Source organism: Bufo bufo, chromosome 4 (genome assembly GCF_905171765.1).
Source record: "Bufo bufo chromosome 4, aBufBuf1.1, whole genome shotgun sequence".
NCBI lineage: Eukaryota > Metazoa > Chordata > Amphibia > Anura > Bufonidae > Bufo > Bufo bufo.
In genome coordinates, this window is record NC_053392.1 from 376715 (window position 1) to 399820 (window position 23106).

Sequence of the window (23106 nt, forward strand, 5' to 3'; positions counted from 1 at the left end):
CTTGCCGCAGACCATGTAGTCGCGCCTCGGCTGTCGCACAGCGGTTGGGGTCATCGAAGACTTGGCTCATGGCGGTGATGAAGTTGTTTAGGTTGTCCAGGAGCTAACTGTTAGTCTCCACGTATGGTGATGCCCATGCTAATGCTTCATCCGTCGGGAGATTGACCACGAATAGCACCTTCTTTTTCTCGGTGGTGAAGGGGGCCAGGTACATCTGAAAATAGATGCGGCATTGGTTTAGAAACCCCCGATACTGGCGTCTGTCGCCGCCGAATCTTGATGGGAGTGGCATGCGGATGTCTGCGGCCGCGCCGCAGACGTCCAGGAGTTGCCTCTGTAGTTCAATAATCTCCATCTGTTGGCTTTGGACTACGTCTTGGAGCTGGGCAAATTTCTCCTGATATGTAGTACCAAATTCTTGAAGTTCGGAGACCTTCTTACGCAGAGTGGCCATTGCGGACTCCATAGTGTGGCTGATTATTCTGTAACAGTCCTACAGGCTCACCTGAGTCAGAGGACCGCTGGCTGGAGGTAGGAGTGGAGCCCAGTGGCAAGGACCGCAGGCAGGTAGTAGGTGCAGGAAGTCTGGCAGAGGCGTAGTCGGTAGGCAGGCGGTGGGTCAGGGCAGGCGGCAGTAAGCGTGGTCAGACAATCCGGATGGCAACGATGGTAGCAGTTCAGTAGGTAGGGACAAAGCAGAAGAGTAGTCGGTAGGCAGGTGGTGGGTCAGGGCAGGCGGCAGTAAGCGTGGTCAGACAATCCGGATGGCAACGGTGGTAGCAGTTCAGCAGGTAGGGACAAAGCAGAAGAGTAGTCGGTAGGCAATTCCTGGTCAGCAGTGGACTTTCAGTAGTAGCAAGAGCAGCAGATGAGGAGAAGTTTGATCAAGGCTCAATAATCAGCAAGCTAGAGTGCAAGGGGCTGGAATTATATAGGGAAGTACCAGGTGTGGGGAATCAAGGGTGATGAGCAAGGCTTGGCAAGACTGAGGTTACATAATAGGTTTCAGGGAGGAATATCCAGAGAGGACGGTAGCCTAGTAAGCAGGGCTACCGCTTGGGATGTGGCTGGTCATGGGTTCGAATCCTGACACACAGATACAATGTCTCCAGGTATCTTTTATATGTCCATACGGAGGGTCTCCTGTCTCCAGTACTATACCAGTATGAACTGGTCTTCTCCAATATGGACCATCCTATGGACACAGATACAATGTCTCCAGGTGTCTTTTATATGTCCATACGGAGGGTCTCCTGCCCAGTACTATCCCAGTATTAACTGGTCTTGTCCAGTATGACCCATCCTATGGACACAGATACAATGTCTCCAGGTGTCTTTTATATGTCCATACGGAGGGTCTCCTGTCTCTAGTACTATACCAGTATGAACTGGTCTTCTCCAGTATGGACCATCCTATGGACACAGATACAATGTCTCCAGGTGTCTTTTATATGTCCATACGGAGGGTCTCCTGCCTCTAGTACTATCCCAGTATGAACTGGTCTTCTCCAGTATGAACCATCCTATGGACACAGATACAATGTCTCCAGGTGTCTTTTATATGTCCATACGGAGGGGCTCCTGCCCCCAGTACTATACCAGTATGAACTGGTCTTCTCCAGTATGAACCATCCTATGGACACAGATACAATGTCTCCAGGTGTCTTTAATATGTCCATACGGAGGGGCTCCTGCCCCCAGTACTATACCAGTATAAACTGGTCTTCTCCAGTATGAACCATCCTATGGACACAGATACAATGTCTCCAGGTGTCTTTTAGATGCACATACGGAGGGGCTCCTGCCCCCAGTACTATCCCAGTATGAACTGGTCTTCTCCAGGATGGACCATCCTATGGACACAGATACAATGTCTCCAGGTGTCTTTTATATGTCCATACGGAGGGTCTCCTGCCCAGTACTATACCAGTATGAACTGGTCTTCTCCAGTATGACCCATCCTATGGACACAGATACAATGTCTCCAGGTGTCTTTTATATGTCCATACGGAGGGTCTCCTGCCTCTAGTACTATACCAGTATGAACTGGTCTTCTCCAGTATGAACCATCCTATGGACACAGATACAATGTCTCCAGGTGTCTTTTATATGTCCATATGGAGGGTCTCCTGCCTCCAGTACTATACCAGTATGAACTGGTCTTCTCCAGTATGAACCATCCTATGGACACAGATACAATGTCTCCAGGTGTCTTTTATATGTCCATACGGAGGGTCTCCTGCCCAGTACTATACCAGTATGAACTGGTCTTCTCCAGTATGACCCATCCTATGGACACAGATACAATGTCTCCAGGTGTCTTTTATATGTCCATACGGAGGGTCTCCAGCCTCTAGTACTATACCAGTATGAACTGGTCTTCTCCAGTATGGACCATTCTATGGACACAGATACAATGTCTCTAGGTGTCTTGTATATGTCCATACGGAGGGTCTCCTGCCTCTAGTACTATACCAGTATGAACTGGTCTTCTCCAGTATGGACCATCCTATGGACACAGATACAATGTCTCCAGGTGTCTTTTATATGTCCATACGGAGGGTCTCCTGCCTCCAGTACTATCCCAGTATGAACTGGTCTTCTCCAGTATGGACCATCCTATGAACACAGATACAATGTCTCCAGGTGTCTTTTATATGTCCATACGGAGGGTCTCCTGTCTCCAGTACTATCCCAGTATGAACTGGTCTTCTCCAGTATGGACCATCCTATGGACACAGATACAATGTCTCCAGGTGTCTTATATGTCCATACGGAGGGGCTCCTGCCTCTAGTACTATACCAGTATGAACTGGTCTTCTCCAGTATGGACCATTCTATGGACACAGATACAATGTCTCCAGGTGTCTTTTATATGTCCATACGGAGGGTCTCCTGCCCCCAGTACTATACCAGTATGAACTGGTCTTCTCCAGTATGGACCATCCTATGGACACAGATACAATGTCTCCAGGTGTCTTTTATATGTACATACGGAGGGGCTCCTGCCCCCAGTACTATACCAGTATGAACTGGTCTTCTCCAGTATGAACCATCCTATGGACACAGATACAATGTCTCCAGGTGTCTTTTATATGCACATACGGAGGGGCTCCTGCCCCCAGTACTATCCCAGTATGAACTGGTCTTCTCCAGGATGGACCATCCTATGGACACAGATACAATGTCTCCAGGTGTCTTTTATATGTCCATACGGAGGGTCTCCTGCCCAGTACTATACCAGTATGAACTGGTCTTCTCCAGTATGACCCATCCTATGGACACAGATACAATGTCTCCAGGTGTCTTTTATATGTCCATACGGAGGGTCTCCTGCCTCTAGTACTATACCAGTATGAACTGGTCTTCTCCAGTATGAACCATCCTATGGACACAGATACAATGTCTCCAGGTGTCTTTTATATGTCCATATGGAGGGTCTCCTGCCTCCAGTACTATACCAGTATGAACTGGTCTTCTCCAGTATGAACCATCCTATGGACACAGATACAATGTCTCCAGGTGTCTTTTATATGTCCATACGGAGGGTCTCCTGCCCCCAGTACTATCCCAGTATGAACTGGTCTTCTCCAGTATGAACCATCCTATGGACACAGATACAATGTCTCCAGGTGTCTTTTATATGTCCATACGGAGGGTCTCCTGTGCCCAGTACTATACCAGTATGAACTGGTCTTCTCCAGTATGACCCATCCTATGGACACAGATACAATGTCTCCAGGTGTCTTTTATATGTCCATACGGAGGGTCTCCAGCCTCTAGTACTATACCAGTATGAACTGGTCTTCTCCAGTATGGACCATTCTATGGACACAGATACAATGTCTCCAGGTGTCTTTTATATGTCCATATGGAGGGTCTCCTGTCTCCAGTACTATCCCAGTATGAACTGGTCTTCTCCAGTATGGACCATCCTATGGACACAGATACAATGTCTCCAGGTGTCTTATATGTCCATACGGAGGGGCTCCTGCCTCTAGTACTATACCAGTATGAACTGGTCTTCTCCAGTATGGACCATCCTATGGACACAGATACAATGTCTCCAGGTGTCTTTTATATGTACATACGGAGGGGCTCCTGCCCCCAGTACTATACCAGTATGAACTGGTCTTCTCCAGTATGAACCATCCTATGGACACAGATACAATGTCTCCAGGTGTCTTTTATATGCACATACGGAGGGGCTCCTGCCCCCAGTACTATCCCAGTATGAACTGGTCTTCTCCAGGATGGACCATCCTATGGACACAGATACAATGTCTCCAGGTGTCTTTTATATGTCCATACGGAGGGTCTCCTGCCCAGTACTATACCAGTATGAACTGGTCTTCTCCAGTATGACCCATCCTATGGACACAGATACAATGTCTCCAGGTGTCTTTTATATGTCCATACGGAGGGTCTCCTGCCTCTAGTACTATACCAGTATGAACTGGTCTTCTCCAGTATGAACCATCCTATGGACACAGATACAATGTCTCCAGGTGTCTTTTATATGTCCATATGGAGGGTCTCCTGCCTCCAGTACTATACCAGTATGAACTGGTCTTCTCCAGTATGAACCATCCTATGGACACAGATACAATGTCTCCAGGTGTCTTTTATATGTCCATACGGAGGGTCTCCTGCCCCCAGTACTATCCCAGTATGAACTGGTCTTCTCCAGTATGAACCATCCTATGGACACAGATACAATGTCTCCAGGTGTCTTTTATATGTCCATACGGAGGGTCTCCTGTGCCCAGTACTATACCAGTATGAACTGGTCTTCTCCAGTATGACCCATCCTATGGACACAGATACAATGTCTCCAGGTGTCTTTTATATGTCCATACGGAGGGTCTCCAGCCTCTAGTACTATACCAGTATGAACTGGTCTTCTCCAGTATGGACCATTCTATGGACACAGATACAATGTCTCCAGGTGTCTTTTATATGTCCATACGGAGGGTCTCCTGCCTCCAGTACTATCCCAGTATGAACTGGTCTTCTCCAGTATGGACCATCCTATGGACACAGATACAATGTCTCCAGGTGTCTTTTATATGTCCATACGGAGGGTCTCCTGCCTCCAGTACTATCCCAGTATGAACTGGTCTTCTCCAGTATGGACCATCCTATGAACACAGATACAATGTCTCCAGGTGTCTTTTATATGTCCATATGGAGGGTCTCCTGTCTCCAGTACTATCCCAGTATGAACTGGTCTTCTCCAGTATGGACCATCCTATGAACACAGATACAATGTCTCCAGGTGTCTTTTATATGTCCATACGGAGGGTCTCCTGCCCCCAGTACTATCCCAGTATGAACTGGTCTTCTCCAGTATGAACCATCCTATGGACACAGATACAATGTCTCCAGGTGTCTTATATGTCCATACGGAGGGGCTCCTGCCCAGTACTATCCCAGTATGAACTGGTCTTCTCCAGTATGGACCATCCTATGAACACAGATACAATGTCTCCAGGTGTCTTTTATATGTCCATACGGAGGGTCTCCTGCCTCCAGTACTATCCCAGTATGAACTGGTCTTCTCCAGTATGGACCATCCTATGAACACAGATACAATGTCTCCAGGTGTCTTTTATATGTCCATACGGAGGGTCTCCTGCCCCCAGTACTATACCAGTATGAACTGGTCTTCTCCAGTATGACCCATCCTATGGACACAGATACAATGTCTCCAGGTGTCTTTTATATGTCCATACGGAGGGGCTCCTGCCTCTAGTACTATCCCAGTATGAACTGGTCTTCTCCAGTATGGACCATTCTATGGACACAGCTTATGAACTCTAAATGATTCTACAATAAGGGAGATGAAGAGGGTTGTGTGAGACGTACGGGAAATGCAGAAGTCATCTTTATCAACTAGCACTCCCAGCATATCCAGCCTGTTACTATGTGGCAGAGAAGAGGACTACAACTCCCAGCATTCCTTTAGCTTTCAGTTCTCACACTTCCATTCTTTCTTTTCCAAACAAAGCCACGCCCATTGATATCACATGATTATCTTCATAGGCTTCCACAGCATCCCCACTCCTTAGCTCCACCCCCTCCTGATCACATGACGGTGACATCATCCCAGGTCATTCAACATATCTTCTCTACAGCTGAGCTCCACCCAGGATCACATGATGGTGACGTCATCACAGGTCCTACATTATTACCACTTCTCTCCACTTCTGAGCTCCGCCCCTCCTGACCACATGACAATGATGTCATCACAGGTCCTACATCACCACTTCTCCTCACTGCTGAGCCCCGCCTCTCCTGATCACATGATGGTGATGTCATCCCAGGTCCTACATCACCACTTCTCCCCACTGCTGAGCCCCGCCCCTCCTGATCACATGGCGGTGACGTCATCGCAGGTCCTGCAGCTCTTGCAGTGCACAGATACAGAGCAGGTCCTGGTCAGGGTCTCTCTTCTTCTCTCCAGAATCCCCCTTTATCCCCGGGGTCTCTCCTTGTCCTGGAGCATCTCCTCCAGCTCCTCCACCAAGGATGGACAGGAAGGAGATCAGCAGAAGAATATTAGACCTCACCTTGGAGATCATCTCCCTGCTGAGCGGAGAGGTAAACCTTTCTAGATTTCTCTCCTCTTTATTGTATTCTGGAGAATCCATCATAGGAAGTGATAGGAAGAGGCTCCCGGAGAACGGCCTCCAGACCTTCCAAGGGACGGAGAAGCTGAAGATCGGCCACCGCGGAGCCATGAGGAGGGAAGTAGGCAGGTTGTCCCCAGTGTGGCCTGGAGGGAGGATTTCTACCACTAGTCTGACATCTAGATGATACTAGAAGAAGGAGGCCTCCACTACGTCTAGAGGAAAGAAGGCTTCTCCACAACATAGAGGAGGAGTCCTCACTGTAAGAGCAGGGGGACTATGGAGCTCTCTGCCAGAGGGAGGGGGATGGGGGGATTCTCTAGAAGAGTCCAGAAGGGGCTGGAGGGGAAGGATATTCCAGTTTCTAGGGACTAGATTACTGGAGATGGGGCCATGATCCCGGGAGGGATTCTGAGGGGAGATCTGGAGTCAGTGTCTCTCTCCATCCACAGGATTACACCCTAGTGAAGAAGACATCGGGGAGGACTCCCATCATCCAGGAGTCAGGAGGGTGGACCCCCATCACAGAGCCTCCCCCCCTGATACATGAGGAGAAGGTCCTAGAACTCACCCACAAGATGATGGAGCTGCTGACTGGAGAGGTGACCCTGCTGGGAATACTGGGAGGTTCTCCAGTAACAGCACTGGAGGGGTCTGGGTGATGACGGTGTCATTGTGTTGTCAGGTTCCTGTAAGGTGTCAGGATGTGGCGGTGTATTTCTCCCTGGAGGAGTGGGAGTATATAGAAGGACAGGAGGATCTGTACGAGGACGCCATGATGGAGGAGCCCCGACCTCTGACATCACCAGGTGAGAGGAGACCTTCCTGATGATAGAGATGTAAGGGTCCCCTGGATACTACTCCCATCATCTCAAATATAATACAGTCTGTGTGTTATCTCCTATAGGTTCTGACTCCAGGAGGAGAAATCCCCCCGAGAGATGTCCCCGTCCTCTGTATTCCCAGGACTGTCCAGAGGAGAAGCTCCCAGAGAACCCTCAGGTAGATGGAGCTGAGCCCTATACACATCTATATAGGGGGCTCCTGCAGTCATAGAGGGGTCATAGATGGTGGGGGTCTCTTATGTGGATCTGTTAGATTTCCCACCTGTCTGCTGTATTGTCCTGACTTGTTACAGATGACAAATCAGGGGGAAGATGTGACTGATATTAAAGTGGAGGATGAAGAAGAGCGGATGATGGGCGATCCCCCGTGTAAGAGTGAGGTGGAGGAGGACATTCCAGTCCATGTGACCTCAGGTATGGAATCATGAATGGAGGAAGGGAGTTGGGAGGTTTCTTCAGGTGAGGCTCCACCTCAGAGCTGCAGTAAAGGAGCACTCCGGGCAGTGACCCCTGTGTTATGTGCAGGAGCGGAGGGAGCTGTGACTGCACATAGACATCCTCTCCAGGATCTTCTCTCCATCCTCTCATGGTCCAGGCTGGACACTTAACTTAGTTTTGGGGCTATACAGAGCTCACTGTCCTCTCCATGACTCCGGCCTGAGATGTGCCGTGTCTCATGTCATTACCATGTTACATGTAGACTGCGGCCATTACACTGTACAGAGCTCACTGTCCTCTCCATGACTCCGGCCTGAGATGTGCCGTGTCTCATGTCATTACCGTGTTACATGTAGACTGCGGCCATTACACTGTACAGAGCTCACTGTCCTCTCCATGACTCCGGCCTGAGATGTGCTGTGTCTCATGTCATTACCATGTTACATGTAGACTGCGGCCATTACACAGTACAGAGATCACTGTCCTCTCCATGACTCCGGACTGAGATGTGCCGTGTCTCATGTCATTACCATGTTACATGTAGACTGTGGCCATTACACTGTACAGAGCTCACTGTCCTCTCCATGACTCCGGCCTGAGATGTGCTGTGTCTCATGTCATTACCGTGTTACATGTAGACTGCGGCCATTACACTGTACAGAGCTCACTGTCATGTGTAGGTTTCGCCACCTAGTGGAGTCCCATTATTATGAACAGCAGCTAATCTCCAGAGTAATCTCTGTGTGCAGCACGGACAGCAGCTACACGGGCCCGGAGTGACTCCAGAAGGTCCTGGTAGGTTGTCACAGGTATCTGGTGCCATGCTGACTGCTGAATGTTCGATCTGTAGAGCGAACATGACCATCCAGGTGGTCCCACAGATGCTCAATTTGGTTCAAATCTGAAAAATTAGCGGTACATTGTATTATTTGGAAGTCTAGACATGTCACATTGTTTTGATAGAAGTTCCCATCCACCACAGCGAAGACAATTGTTTGAGAGTGCATTCCACATGGATGAGTCCATCCATTTGTCATGGTCTTACCTTCTTGCTGTTCTCCTTCGTTTGACATGTGCTGGCGGCCATCTTGGTTTCTGGGTTTCTTGTAGCCTTCCACCCTGCGGCTCCTCCTTCCCACTGGGAGGAGCTGGATGCCTAGCTCATATATATAGGAGGTCTGTGGCTTCAGTTCCTTGCTTGGTCCTCTTGTGTTCACATGCTTCTAAGACTGCTGCTGCTTCTGGTTCCTGATCCTGGCTTCGTCTGACTACCCTGCTGGTTCCTGATCCTGGCTTCGTCTGACTACCCTGCTGGTTCCTGATCCTGGCTTCGTCTGACTACCCTGCTGGTTCCTGATCCTGGCTTCGTCTGACTACCCTTCTGGTTCCTGACCTCTGGCTTCGCAAAGACTCTGCTCGGTTTCACCATCCGTTTGGACTTTTGCTTTACAGCTTTATTTTCAATGAAGCCTTCTTATTTTCTCTTATCTCTTGTTGTACGTCTGGTTCATGGTTCCGTGACATTAGGACCAAGCCATGAATTCTGACGGTACAGGGCCATCCTCGCTACCCACGCTGGTTGCCAGACTTGATCAGCAGGATCACCTGTTGGGTCGGTTCGCTGTGGCGTTGCAAACCCTGCTTGAACGCACGGCTCATTTCGCTCCCGTTGCCGATGGGTCGGTTGTCGCTCCTGGGCTCGCTCCTACTGCCGCTCCGGTTGTTGCGCCAGAGTCTACCCTGACACCTGTTGTTGCGCCTGCGGTGTTTCGGGGTATGACCGGTTCTGCCCCTCTTCCACAGCGCTTTGGGGGAGAGCCAACTCAGTGCCGAGGTTTCCTTAACCAGGTGGGCATTTATTTCGAGTTGCTGCCACATGCCTTTCCCACTGAGAGATCAAAGGTGGGCTTCTTGATCTCGCTGCTCTCGGACAAGGCCTTGGCCTGGGCCAGCCCTTTATGGGAGAACAACAATCCGGTGGTTGCCGAGTTTTCCGGTTTTGTTGCTTCTCTTCGGAAGGTATTCGATGTGCCGGCTCGTGCTGCCTCTGCTGCGAAGCTCCTTATGTCCATCAGACAGGGTTCACGATCCGTAGCTGAATACGCCATTGAGTTTCGTACCCTGGCAGCAGAGGTGGGCTGGAATAATGAGGCTCTGGTCGCTGCTTTCTCTCATGGTCTCTCGGATGCCTTGAAGGATGAGGTTGCAGCTAAGGACCTACCAGTTGAGCTCGAGTCTCTTATTTCTTTCCTGATTTTGATTGACACCAGACTCAGGGAGAGACCTTCCTTTAAGGAGAACCTGCGGAGGTCTTCTAACAGATTGGTGCCTACGTTTGCTGTCCCACCCGTGCCTCCCTCTCCTCCCACGCCTCCTGGGGATGACTTGTCTGGGGGTGAACCCATGCAGCTGGGGTTTGCTCGCCTGTCCGAGGGGGAGAGGGCACTCCGGAGACGCGAGGGCCGATGCATGTACTGTGGTCTCGGTGGGCATTTTCGGTTGGCATGTCCGAACCGTCCGGGAAAACGCTCGTACCTGAGATCCTGTCGGGGGCAGATCTTGGGTGGAGTCTCCTCGTCCCCGGTTTCCCGTGTTGACAAACCACTGATCACTGTTGTCCTCTCCTGGGTCGGGGGCTCGGTGACGACCCAGGCGTTGGTGGACTCTGGTGCTGGTGGTTTGTTCATTGATAGTGTGTTCGCTGCCGCCAATTCCATTCCTCTGCAGGCTCGAGGTTCCCCACTGGCTCTTGAGGCGATAGACGGCAGACCCCTTCTGCCGCCACACGTGACTCATGAGACCCTTCCAGTGGGGATAGCCATTGGTGCCGTTCACAGAGAGTCGGTCTGCCTCCAGGTTATTTCGTCTCCACACTACTCGGTGGTCTTGGGGTACCCCTGGCTCCAGAAGCATAATCCGACTTTCGATTGGAGATCGGTCGAGATCCTCTCGTGGTCACCGCAGTGTGGGGCTAGTTGCATCCATGGGTCTGTCAAGTTGCTGTGTACTTCCTCGGACTCTCTGTTGCCTCCTGAATACGAGGAGTACCGGGATGTATTCGATAAGGTGCGCGCGGTTGCCCTACCTCCGCACCGCCCATACGATTGTGCCATAGAGTTACAATCTGGTGCCGTTCCTCCTCGTGGCAAAGTCTATCCACTGTCGGTAGCGGAGAATGAGGCCATGGAGGAGTACGTGAGGGAGGCGCTTTCACGCGGACACATTCGCAAATCTTCGTCCCCGGCAGGGGCTGGATTTTTCTTTGTGAAAAAGAAGGGCGGTGAGTTGAGGCCTTGCATCGATTACAGGGGTCTCAATCGCATCACGATCAAGAACGCTTACCCGATACCCTTGATTTCCGAGCTGTTCGATCGCCTTAAAGGGGCCACGGTCTTTACCAAACTCGACCTGAGGGCGGCATATAACCTGGTAAGGATCAAGGCAGGCGATGAGTGGAAGACCGCGTTTAACACCAGGACCGGTCATTATGAATCCTTGGTTATGCCCTTTGGGTTGTGCAATGCGCCCGCAGTCTTTCAGGAATTCATCAACGATGCTTTCCGTGACCTGTTGCAGCAGTGTGTGGTGGTCTATTTGGATGACATCTTGGTATATTCTGAATCCATGGAGGCCCACATTCTGGATGTCAGACGAGTGTTGCAACGGTTACGAGAGAACAAGCTGTTCGGTAAGCTTGAGAAATGCGAATTTCACCGATCCCAGGTAACCTTCTTAGGTTACATCATTTCCGCTGAGGGGTTCTCCATGGATCCTGAGAAGGTTTCGGCTGTCTTACAGTGGCCCCAGCCCAGTGGTCTTCGTTCCCTGCAGCGCTTTTTGGGCTTCGCCAATTATTATCGGAAGTTCATCAGGGACTTTTCCATGCTGGCCAAGCCTCTCACGGATCTGACCAGGAAGGGCAGTAATTCCCAGGTCTGGCCGCTCGAGGCCATCCGAGCTTTTGAGGCCCTAAAGTCCGCCTTTGTGTCGGCTCCGATTCTGTCGCATCCCAACCCTGGGTTGCCCTTTGTCCTCGAGGTGGACGCGTCTGAGACGGGAGTAGGCGCCCTTCTGTCTCAGCGTAGAACACCAGAGGGTCCTCTGCTTCCTTGTGGGTTTTACTCCCGGAAACTGTCTTCCGCGGAGTGCAACTATCAGATTGGTGACAGGGAGTTATTGGCCATCGTGCAGGCCCTTAAAGAATGGAGGCACTTGCTCGAGGGTTCGGTGGTTCCGGTTCTCATCCTGACGGACCACAAGAATCTGACCTACCTTTCTGAGGCCAAGAGATTGACACCACGTCAGGCCAGATGGGCTCTGTTCTTGTCACGTTTTAATTACGTGGTCTCCTACCTACCCGGTTCCAAGAACATCAGGGCAGATGCCTTATCACGGCAGTACTCCGAGCTGTCCAGGGAGGAGTCGATTCCGACTTCGGTCATACCTCCGAATCAGATCCTGGCCGCCATTCGCACCAGCCTGACCTCTCCCCTGGGTGAGCAGATTTTGGCGGCTCAATCTGGTGCTCCCTCTGGGAGACCCAACGGCAGATGTTTTGTGCCTGAGGAGTTGCGCACTCGGTTGTTGCGAACCTACCATAACTCCAAGACCGCGGGGCATCCTGGAAAGAATCAGCTGTCCTGGGCTGTTTCACGTCTGTTCTGGTGGCCTTCCCTACGTTCCGACATCGCCGCATATGTAGCGGCATGCTCCGTTTGTGCCCAGAGTAAGTCCCCTCGGCACCTTCCGTTGGGCCTTCTGCAACCCATAGCCACCGGGGAGCGCCCATGGTCACACCTGGGGATGGATTTCATTGTGGACCTTCCTGCATCCCGAGGCCATACGGTCATTCTCATGATTGTGGATCGGTTTTCCAAAATGTGCCACTGTGTTCCTCTCAAGAAGTTACCCTCTGCACAAGAGTTGGCCACGATTTTTGCCAGGGAGGTCTTCCGGTTGCACGGTTTGCCCAAGGAGATTGTGTCGGATCGGGGGAGTCAGTTTGTGTCCAGGTTCTGGCGCGCCTTTTGCTCCCAGTTGGGGATTCATCTCTCCTTCTCCTCGGCCTACCACCCTCAGTCCAATGGGGCCGCAGAACGATCCAATCAGGCCTTGGAGCAATTCCTTCGTTGCTATGTCTCCGATCACCAAGACAATTGGGTTGACCTCCTGCCTTGGGCTGAGTTTGCCAGGAACACGGCGGTGAACTCTTCCTCTGGGACGTCTCCCTTCATGGCCAATTATGGGTTCCAACCTGCCGTGTTACCGGAGGTATTCTCTCCCCAGGATATTCCGGCTGTGGAGGATCACCTTTCCGTCCTACGTGCTTCTTGGGTACAGATCCAGAAGTCCCTTGAGGTCTCTGCGCAGCGCCAGAGACTCCAGGCTGATCGCAGACGAGCGCCTGCTCCTTCCTACCAGGTCGGAGACCATGTATGGTTGTCCACCCGCAACCTCAACCTTCGAGTGCCCACTCCCAAGCTGGCGCCTCGCTTTGTTGGTCCCTTCCGAGTGCTTCGCAGGGTAAACCCGGTAGCCTATGCCCTTGCGCTTCCTCCTGGCATGCGGATCTCCAACGTGTTTCATGTCTCCCTGTTGAAGCCAATGGTGTGTAATCGTTTCACTTCCTTGGTTCCTCGGCCTCGTCCGGTCCAAGTGGGCAATCGTGAGGAATATGAGGTGAGCAATATCCTGGACTCACGCCTGGTCCGCGGTCGGTTGCAGTTTTTGGTCCATTGGCGTGGTTATGGTCCAGAGGAGCGTTCCTGGGTTCCCTCCGCAGATGTCCATGCTCCTGCCTTGCTCCGAGCCTTCCACGCACGCTTCCCTCAGAAACCGTTTTTTGCTCCGCGGAGGAGGGGCCCTTGAGGGGGAGGTACTGTCATGGTCTTACCTTCTTGCTGTTCTCCTTCGTTTGACATGTGCTGGCGGCCATCTTGGTTTCTGGGTTTCTTGTAGCCTCCCACCCTGCGGCTCCTCCTTCCCACTGGGAGGAGCTGGATGCCTAGCTCATATATATAGGAGGTCTGTGGCTTCAGTTCCTTGCTTGGTCCTCTTGTGTTCACATGCTTCTAAGACTGCTGCTGCTTCTGGTTCCTGATCCTGGCTTCGTCTGACTACCCTGCTGGTTCCTGATCCTGGCTTCGTCTGACTACCCTGCTGGTTCCTGATCCTGGCTTCGTCTGACTACCCTTCTGGTTCCTGACCTCTGGCTTCGCAAAGACTCTGCTCGGTTTCACCATCCGTTTGGACTTTTGCTTTACAGCTTTATTTTCAATGAAGCCTTCTTATTTTCTCTTATCTCTTGTTGTACGTCTGGTTCATGGTTCCGTGACACCGTTCTATGAAGCAGAAAACATGATTGGAGAAGACAACCCATGTATCACTGGCAGGCGGTGCTGTACAGTTTCCTTGTGGCTTATTCTCAAGGCGCCCATTTGTCCACTCACTTTATACACCTTTACCACAGCAGCCGTATTTACCCACTGAGGGATATGTGTGCAGACAGCCTATCACACCTTATATACCCACCGAGGGATATGTGTGCAGACAGCCTATCACACACCTTATATACCCACCGAGGGATATGTGTGCAGACAGCCTATCACACACCTTATATACCCACCAAGGGATATGTGTGCAGACAGCCTATCACACACCTTATATACCCACCGAGGGATATGTGTGCAGACAGCCTATCACATCCCTTATATATCCACCGAGGGATATGTGTGCAGACAGCCTATCACACACCTTATATACCCACCAAGGGATATGTGTGCAGACAGCCTATCACACATCTTATATACCCACCGAGGGATATGTGTGCAGACAGCCTATCACACCCCTTATATACCCACCGAGGGATACGTGTGCAGACAGCCTATTACACCAAATATACCCACGACGGATATGTGTGCAGACAGCCTATCACACACCTTATATACCCACTGAGGAATATGTGTGCAGACAGCCTATCACACCCCTTATATACCCACTGAGGGATATGTGTGCAGACAGCCTATCACACCTTATATACCCACCGAGGGATATGTGTGCAGACAGCCTATCACACACCTTATATACACACCGAGGGATATGTGTGCAGACAGCCTATCACACCTTATATACCCACCGAGGGATATGTGTGCAGACAGCCTATTACACCAAATATACCCACGACGGATATGTGTGCAGACAGCCTATCACACACCTTATATACCCACTGAGGAATATGTGTGCAGACAGCCTATCACACACCTTATATACCCACCGAGGGATATGTGTACAGACAGCCTAACACACACCTTATATACCCACCGAGGGATATGTGTGCAGACAGCCTATCACACACCTTATATACCCACCACTGGATTTCTGGTTCTAGAAATTGTATGTTTTTCCAAGCTAATAGGAATGTTCTAAATTTGTGGATTGAAAAAAAAAAATATGAAATCTGTTTTATATCCTTACAGAAAATCCCAGTAAGAATTCTGAGGGGAATGCTTTGTTGTCACTAGATTATAAAGATAAAGATGTCCTGCAGCGCTCTTCAGGAGGAAACGTCATTACCCTGATTGTATATCCAGCACTTCACAGTACAGATCTATCATATAACCCCCCTAATCATATGGAATCTTCTCCTGACCAATCACAGATTATTACACGTCCATATCTATCATATAACCCCCCTAATAATGCGGAACCTTCTTCTGACCAATCACAGAATGTCACGTATACTGGGCAAAAAGGAGTTAAAAGGTTTCAGTGTCAGGAATGTGGAAAACACTTTACAAAAAGTTTAGGTCTTTTGAGGCACAGAAGAATTCACACAGGAGAGAAGCCGTATTCATGTTCAGTATGTGGGAAATGTTTTACCCAGAAAGCAGATGTTGTAAAACATGAGAGAATTCACACAGGAGAGAAGCCATATTCATGTTCAGAATGTGGGAAGTGTTTTACCCAGAAATCAAGCCTTGATCATCATAAAAGAAGTCACACAGGAGAGAAGCCTTATTCTTGTTCAGAATGTGGTAAATGTTTTAAAGATAAATCCAATCTTGCTATGCATGGGAGAAGCCACACAAGGGAGAAGCCATATTCATGTTCAGAATGTGGGAAGTATTTTAAAAACAAATCATATCTTGTAAAACATGAAAGAATTCACACAGGAGTGACGCCGTATTCATGTTCAATATGTGGGAAATACTTTATAGGTAAGTCAAATCTTGTTGTACATGAGAGAATTCACACAGGAGAGAGGCCATATTCATGTTCACAATGTGAAAAATGTTTTACAAATAGATCAGAACTAGTTATACATGAGAGAATTCACACAGGAGAGAAGCCATATTCATGTGCAGAATGTGGGAAATGTTTTCGAGGTAAATCAGATCTTAGTAGACATGAGAGAATTCACACAGGAGAGAAGCCGTATTCCTGTTCACAGTGTGGGAAATGTTTTAAAAATAAACAATGTCTTCTAAGACATGAGAGAATTCATACAGTATAGAAGGCTTTTTGATGTTTTGTATGTGACAAATGTTTTACAAGGAAATAAAATGTTGAATCTCATCAGAGAATTCACACAGATAACAACCCATATTTTTTCAGAATTGTGGGAAATGCTATGCGCTTATTCACATATATTAAATAGCCAGTAAAAGTTTATTTTTTGGGTAGAATCAGTCTGGATCTGTCAAACACAGAAATTATATTTACTTGAGGCCAACAGTGACTGGGATTCATGGAGGAAAAGTATTGTGGATATGAGGAGGATAGTGGACTATAAAAGACAAAAGAAACGCAAGACGTTACTTAGATATTTACAACAACGTTTACTGATTTGGATGTGAAAGGGATTCTGTCACCTCGTTTTAGTTTATAGAGCTGCCGACATGCACGGCTAGATCGCCGCTAGCATGTCCGCAATATACCTGTCCCATAAAGCGGTGTCCTTTTATTATGTTTAAAAAATGATTTTATAGATATGTAAATGAGCCTGGTAAGGTGCCCAAGGGGCTGTACTAACCTTCTTGGTGCCCAGCCACGCCCCCCTGTGAAGGAGCCCAAGGGGCTGTACTAACCTTCTTGGTGCCCAGCCACTGCCCCCCTGTGAAGGAGCCCAGCACCGCCTGCGTCCTCCGAATCTCCTCCTTTCTTCACAGTTATATTGCCATAATCTCGCGATGCACAAGCTCGCGCATGCGCAGTGCCGGTATAGTGTTCCTTCCCTGTGCTGGCATCAGCCTCAGGGAAGGAACTGCGCATGCACGAGCTCGCGCATCACGAGATTACGGCAATCTAACTGTGAAGAAAGGAGGAGATTCGGAGGACGCAGGTGGTGCTGGGCTCCTTCACAGGGGGGCATGGCTGGGCACCAAGTAGGTTAGTACAGCCCCTTGGGCTCCTTACCAGGCTAATTTACATAGCTATAAAATCATTTTTTAAACACAATAAAAGGACACTGCTTTATGGGACAGATATATTGCGGACATGCTAGCGGCGATCTAGCCGTGCATGTCCACAGCTCTATAATCTAAAACGAGGTGACAGAAACCCTTGAAAATGAAATACAAAATAAAAACAAAAGTCTGATTTTCTTAATAATTTTGGAATATTCTAAAAAATTAAGTTCATAACTTAAAAAATGAATGTAAATCCTAAATCCGCACAATCAAAATATCTGGTAGAAGAAACAAGAGCAGAGAGAGATTTACTGGTACAGAAGCTCAGTGGACACAACCATTAGAGCCACCTCTGTTCTGAATCCTCCCTTAACTGTATTAGAAATACCTGAACAACATACCAAGAAACATTCACATTGTAGCGGATTGCGTTTGGCTACAATGCATTTTTCAACTGGACTGTTGATTGGATTTGCAATGTTATGTTTAATTCTCTATGGTTCATTACTTGTAAGACAAAAAGTAATCAGTAACCTGCTGAGCATTCGTCTGGTTGTGCGGTAGAAACACAATGGCAACAATGTATGTCTCAACTGGACTGTTGATTGAATTACTTCTCAGGCTGAGGGGAGGGGATGTGTGGGTTGTAACCAGTCTGTGATTGAAGAATGGATAATTTTCTGTAGGTGTCTCGCTTGCATGGAAGAGTGGCATAAAAGTAGGGTATGTGGCATTAAACAGTGTCCTGCTCCTGATACTGTGTGTCGTCCAGTTATTGGGAAGAGTGATGGGATATTCATGGATGGTTTTATTTACTACTGATGCTGTGCTTCCTGTGCTAATAACCTGATCCTGAAGTAACCCTTGGAATACCGGCGGAGAAAGCCTATGTCGCACTAGCGCTCTACTACATTTGGTTGGTAGCAACGGGATCCAGAACTCACAAGGGAACAAGTAACAGGGAAGGCAGCAGTACCAATGGATTGCGGATGGAGATTGACTATTCTTCACATAAGCAGTCCACGTTAAAGGATCTCCTTGAAGGCAGGGTTTATTCCGGCCAACAACAAGAAAAAGGCTGTTCTTGTTACATAAGTGAGGGTGGAATACCGAATGGAGGGCGGTTCGGTTCCCGAACTGAGTGGTTCGGCTAATGTAGAGGAACAGTCTGGGTTCCAAAGGGATCTACAATTCAGGCTGTCATTTAATGGCAAAAACCCAACGGATATAATCTCCCCAACCATGACAGAAGTTCAGGAGTTTGTACTGAGACAGAGGAACCAGCAAACCCCATAACGAGGCCAAACAGTGACATTGATACAGGAGGGTAAGCCTAACATGCCTTACCAGGCTTTTAAAACATATGTAGAGGCAGAGGAAGATATAGATTAATTTCTCCAGGATTTTGAGAGACTGTGCCCTACATAAAATAAATACGGAAGATTGGGTCCCCATCCTAGCAGGTCGGCTGTCAGGGAGAGCAGCGGAGGCATACCGCACAGTCCCTGACAAGGAAATCCAGAACTACAGCCGGGTAAAGGAAGTAATACTTGCCCGGTATGCCATAAAACCAGAGGCGTACCGGAGGCGGTTCACAGAGCTTAAAAGACCGAGAAGGACTCTCACGCTGAATGGGTCTGCCGACTACACCGAACGGCCCTGGGATGGGTACAAGCCCACAAAGCGGGGTCCATGGATGACCTACTACAGATGCTGCTGCTGGAACAATTCTATGATAAGCTAGCAACAGATATCCAAGAGTGGGTAAGGGACGGCAACCCTACGTTCCTCCCCGAAGCGGCCAGGAAAGCAGATAAATATATGGATGCCTGCAGGCAATGGAAACCTATACTAGCCAGGACATTAGTAAGATTCATCGTGGGGACTACCTATCCCACCGGCCCAGCAGCACCACCTTGGCAGCTTCCACCCCCAGCTACCCCACAACAGCAGTTCCGGAAACCCAACACCAGACAGTGCCACCAGTGCCAGAAACGGGCACTACAAGAGAAACTGCTCCCAACTCTGAGACCGAACACCATGGATCTGCCCAGGCCCACCACCACCCCGAGCAGCAGCAAACTATTACCAGACCGAGACACCAGCCCCAACCGTAGAACAGTGGGAAGTGCTACATGAAGCCAATCCACTCAAGGCAGAGGCAGATAATCGCCAACACCATCGGCAGATGGTCCATTTGGAGGGAATAGCAGTACAAGGGCTTCACGACTCGGGAGCCACCATAACACTGGTAAAGAGCCACCTAGTGCCCAACCACGCCAGAACCAACAAAACTGTGGCCGTAAGGGTACCCGGGGGAGCAGTATACCGGCTACCCACAGCAAGGGTACATTTGCATTGGGGAGCGGGGTCTGGAAATGTGGAAGTGGGGTTAATGCCACAGAGGTTTTGTTGGGGAACGATCTGGGGAAGCTCGCCTCCACTTTTGAGCCCCAGACCACCGCCATTGGAGTAGCACACCCAGTTGTCACCCAGCAACAGGCCCGCACCCAGGACCACAACTCACACCCGGAGATTCAGGTAAGAGATCCTTCCTCTTCCTTAGAGTGTGTTCCCTGGGATCCCCCTAGTGAATTTGAGGCAGAGGTGATCACTGACCCCACGTTACAAGTATATAGAGATAAGGTCACCTCTGAACAACCCGGGGCGGAGGGTGAGAGATTTGTATGGGACAAGAAATTGTTATACAAGGAGTCTGAAAAAAGAGTAGGAGGGTCAGACGCGATTATCATTAGGCAGCTGGTGGTACCAATCAGAGTTGCTCCGGATAGTACATGATATTCTGCTATCCGGACATTCAGGGGTCAGTCGCACCCGGTATCGATTGACCCAGAGATTCTTCTGGCCAGGAATCAATCAAGAAGTCAGGAAGTACTGCAATACCTGTGACACATGCCAAAGAATGGGGAAGAGGGGGGACTGTCGGAAAGCCAAGTTACACCCCTTACCCATAGTTGAGGCCGTTCAGCCGAGTAGCGGTGGATATAGTGGGTCCCTTAACCAAGCCTAGCCCCTCTGGCAAGAGATTTATCTTGACAGTGGTGGACTACGCTACTAGAGGCGGTGGCTCTAACTAATATCCACGCTGAAACGGTAGCAGAGGCTCTCATGCGGATTTTCTTCAGGATGGGGTTACCCAAGGAGATAATCTTGGATCGGGGTACTCAGTTCACAGTGGAAGTGACCCAGCACCTCTGAAAATTCTGTGGCATTAAGCCAATAACTAGTGCCCCCTACCATCCCTAGACCAATGGCCTATGCAAAAAAAATTACGGAATGCTGAAACAGATGCTCCGAACCTTCGTCAAGACCCACCGGGACTGGGAGCGATTCCTGACCCATCTGCTCTTTGCATACCGAGAGGTGCCACAGGATTCACCCACTTTTAAGTTGTTATTTGGGAGGCGGGTGCGAGGTCCCCTAGATCTTATCAAGGAACATGGGAGGGAGGCCATAGCAGAGACGGTAACCCCATCGTACCATATGTGCTGGCGTTCCGGGAACGACTGGAGGAATTAACCAGGTCGGTATGGGAAAACCTTCAGGTGGCCCAAACTCGTCAGCGCATATGGTATGATCGGGGAGCCAGGGACCATAGCTTTCAGGTCCGACATGATAGGCTACAGGCTGCCTGGCAAGGCCCTTATAAAGTGTTGGAACAGAGATTTGACACCACCTGTATAATCCGTCAATGTGCAGGGTCAGGGGGGCGACGCATGTGAACATGATGAATCCCTACCAGGAGCACTCCGAGGAGGTGACTGCTATATGCGCACCCACATCTGAGGAGTTTGACAGCCTTCCCCTTCCAGACCTCCTGGGGGACAGAAGTTTGTCTAGTGACATAAAGGAGGTCAAACTAGGAGATCGGTTGAGCCCACAGGAGCGTATTGAGGTATAATAACTGTTAAAAGAGAAGCAAGCCACCTTCTTTAATGCACCTGGCTATACTCCTCTGGCCACTTACTGAGTAGAAACACCAGGTCAACCCCCACTGCGGCAGACCCCCTACCGCATCCCTGAGGCGGTACGAGAGAACATGTGTAAGGAGATCAATGAGATGCTCCAACTGGGGGTGATTGAGCCGTTGGACAGCCCCTGGGCCTCCCCAGTAGTCCTCAGACCCAAGCAGGACGGTATGACCCGCTTCTGCGTGGACTACTGGAGGTTAAACGAAAAGACAGTGTCCGACGCCTACCCTATGCCAAGGATAGACGAACTGCTAGACCGGATGGCCAGGGGCCAATACCTTAGTACCATTGATCTCTGTAAGGGGTATTGGCAGATCCCCTTGGCCCCGGATGACATCCCTACGTCCGCCTTTGGGACCCCATTCGGTTTATACCAATTTAAGGTAATGCCGTTTGGAATGAAAAACGCTCCAGCTACCTTCCAAAGGATGGTGGACCGGCTCCTAGATGGGTTCCAGGGCTACACCTGCGCCTACTTAGATGACATCGCCATCTTTAGCAATACCTGGCAGGAGCACCTGGTCCATATAGGAGTGGTTCTAGACAGGATTAGGAAAGCAGGCTTAACGCTGAAGCCTGGCAAATGCAACATAGGAATGGCCGAGATCCAGTACCTCTGGCATCGAGTAGGCTGTGGGAAGCAGAAGCCTGAGCCTGCTAAAGTAGAGGCTGTAGCCCAGTGGCCAACCCCCAGAACCAAGACACAGGTTTTAGCTTTTCTAGGGACGGCCGGGTATTATAGAAAGTTTGTTCCCATCTATAGCACCCTGGCCAAACCTCTTACTGATCTTACCCGGAAAAACCTTCCCCACCAAGTAACCTGGACCCCAGAGCGTGAGCAGGCATTCCAACAATTGAAAAATGCACTTATAAATGCCCCTGTCTTGGCAGTTCCCGATCCAACCAAACGTTTTTTTGTTCACACAGACGCTTCCATGTTTGGATTGGGGGCAGCCAAGTCGGGGCCGATGGCGGAGAACCTCCCGTGGCTTACATAAGTTGGAAGCTGTTACCCAGAGAAGTAAGCTACGCCGCCATCGAGAAGGAGTGCCTGGCTGTGGTGTGGGCCCTGAAAAAGTTACAACCCTACTTGTATGAACAGCCCGTTTCTTTGCTCACGGATCACAACCCGCTGATCTGGCTAAACCGGGTGGCTGGGGACAATGCCCAGCTGCTGCGCTGGATTCTGGCACTGCAGCTATTTGACTTCAAGATAAACTGACTTTGAAAAATGATCCGTGAGCAACTCCGGACATCCCCAAGCCGATCCGTGATGGATCAGACTGTGTATGCCGTCTTGTGGGCGGATTGCGTTTGGCACAATGGATGTTTCAACTGGACTGTTGATTGGATTTGCAATGTTATGTTTAATTCTCTATGGTTCATTACTTGCATTCATCTGGTTGTGCGGTAGAAACACAATGGCAACAATGTATGTATCAACGGAACTGTTGATTGAATTACTTTTTAGGCTGAGGGGAGGGGATGTGTGGGCTGTAACCAGTCTGTGATTAAAGAATGGATAATTTTCTGTGTCTCCCTTGCATGGGAGAGTGGCATAAAAGTAGGGTATGTGGCATTAAACAGTGTCCTGCTCCTGATACTTTGTGTTGTTTAGTTATTGGGAAGTGTGATGGGATATTCGTGGATGGTTTTATTTACTACTGATGCTGTGCTTCCTGTGCTAATAATTTGATCCTGAAGTAACCCTTGGAATACCGGCGGAGAAAGCCTATGTCGCACTAGCGCTCCGCTACACACATATCCTATATTACTGCAAATGTCAGCAGGA

General features: G+C 49.6%; 1 protein-coding gene across 1 annotated transcript; it reads left to right on the forward strand.

Annotated features, from left to right (window-relative positions):
• Window positions 1–7842: 7842 nt before the first annotated feature.
• LOC120998381 (gastrula zinc finger protein XlCGF17.1-like) lies at window positions 7843–16859 on the forward strand. The gene is made up of 2 exons (XM_040429051.1): window positions 7843–7891; window positions 15391–16859. The coding sequence occupies exon 2, from the start codon at window positions 15546–15548 to the stop codon at window positions 16425–16427; it is 882 nt and encodes a 293-aa protein (XP_040284985.1). The 5' UTR covers window positions 7843–7891; window positions 15391–15545; the 3' UTR covers window positions 16428–16859.
• The last annotated feature ends 6247 nt before the right edge of the window (window positions 16860–23106 follow it).

Coding starts and splice junctions, on each gene's coding strand:
- LOC120998381 (XM_040429051.1), top strand. CDS start 15,546: ATGGAATCTTCTCCTGACCAATCACAGATTATTACACGTCCATATCTA.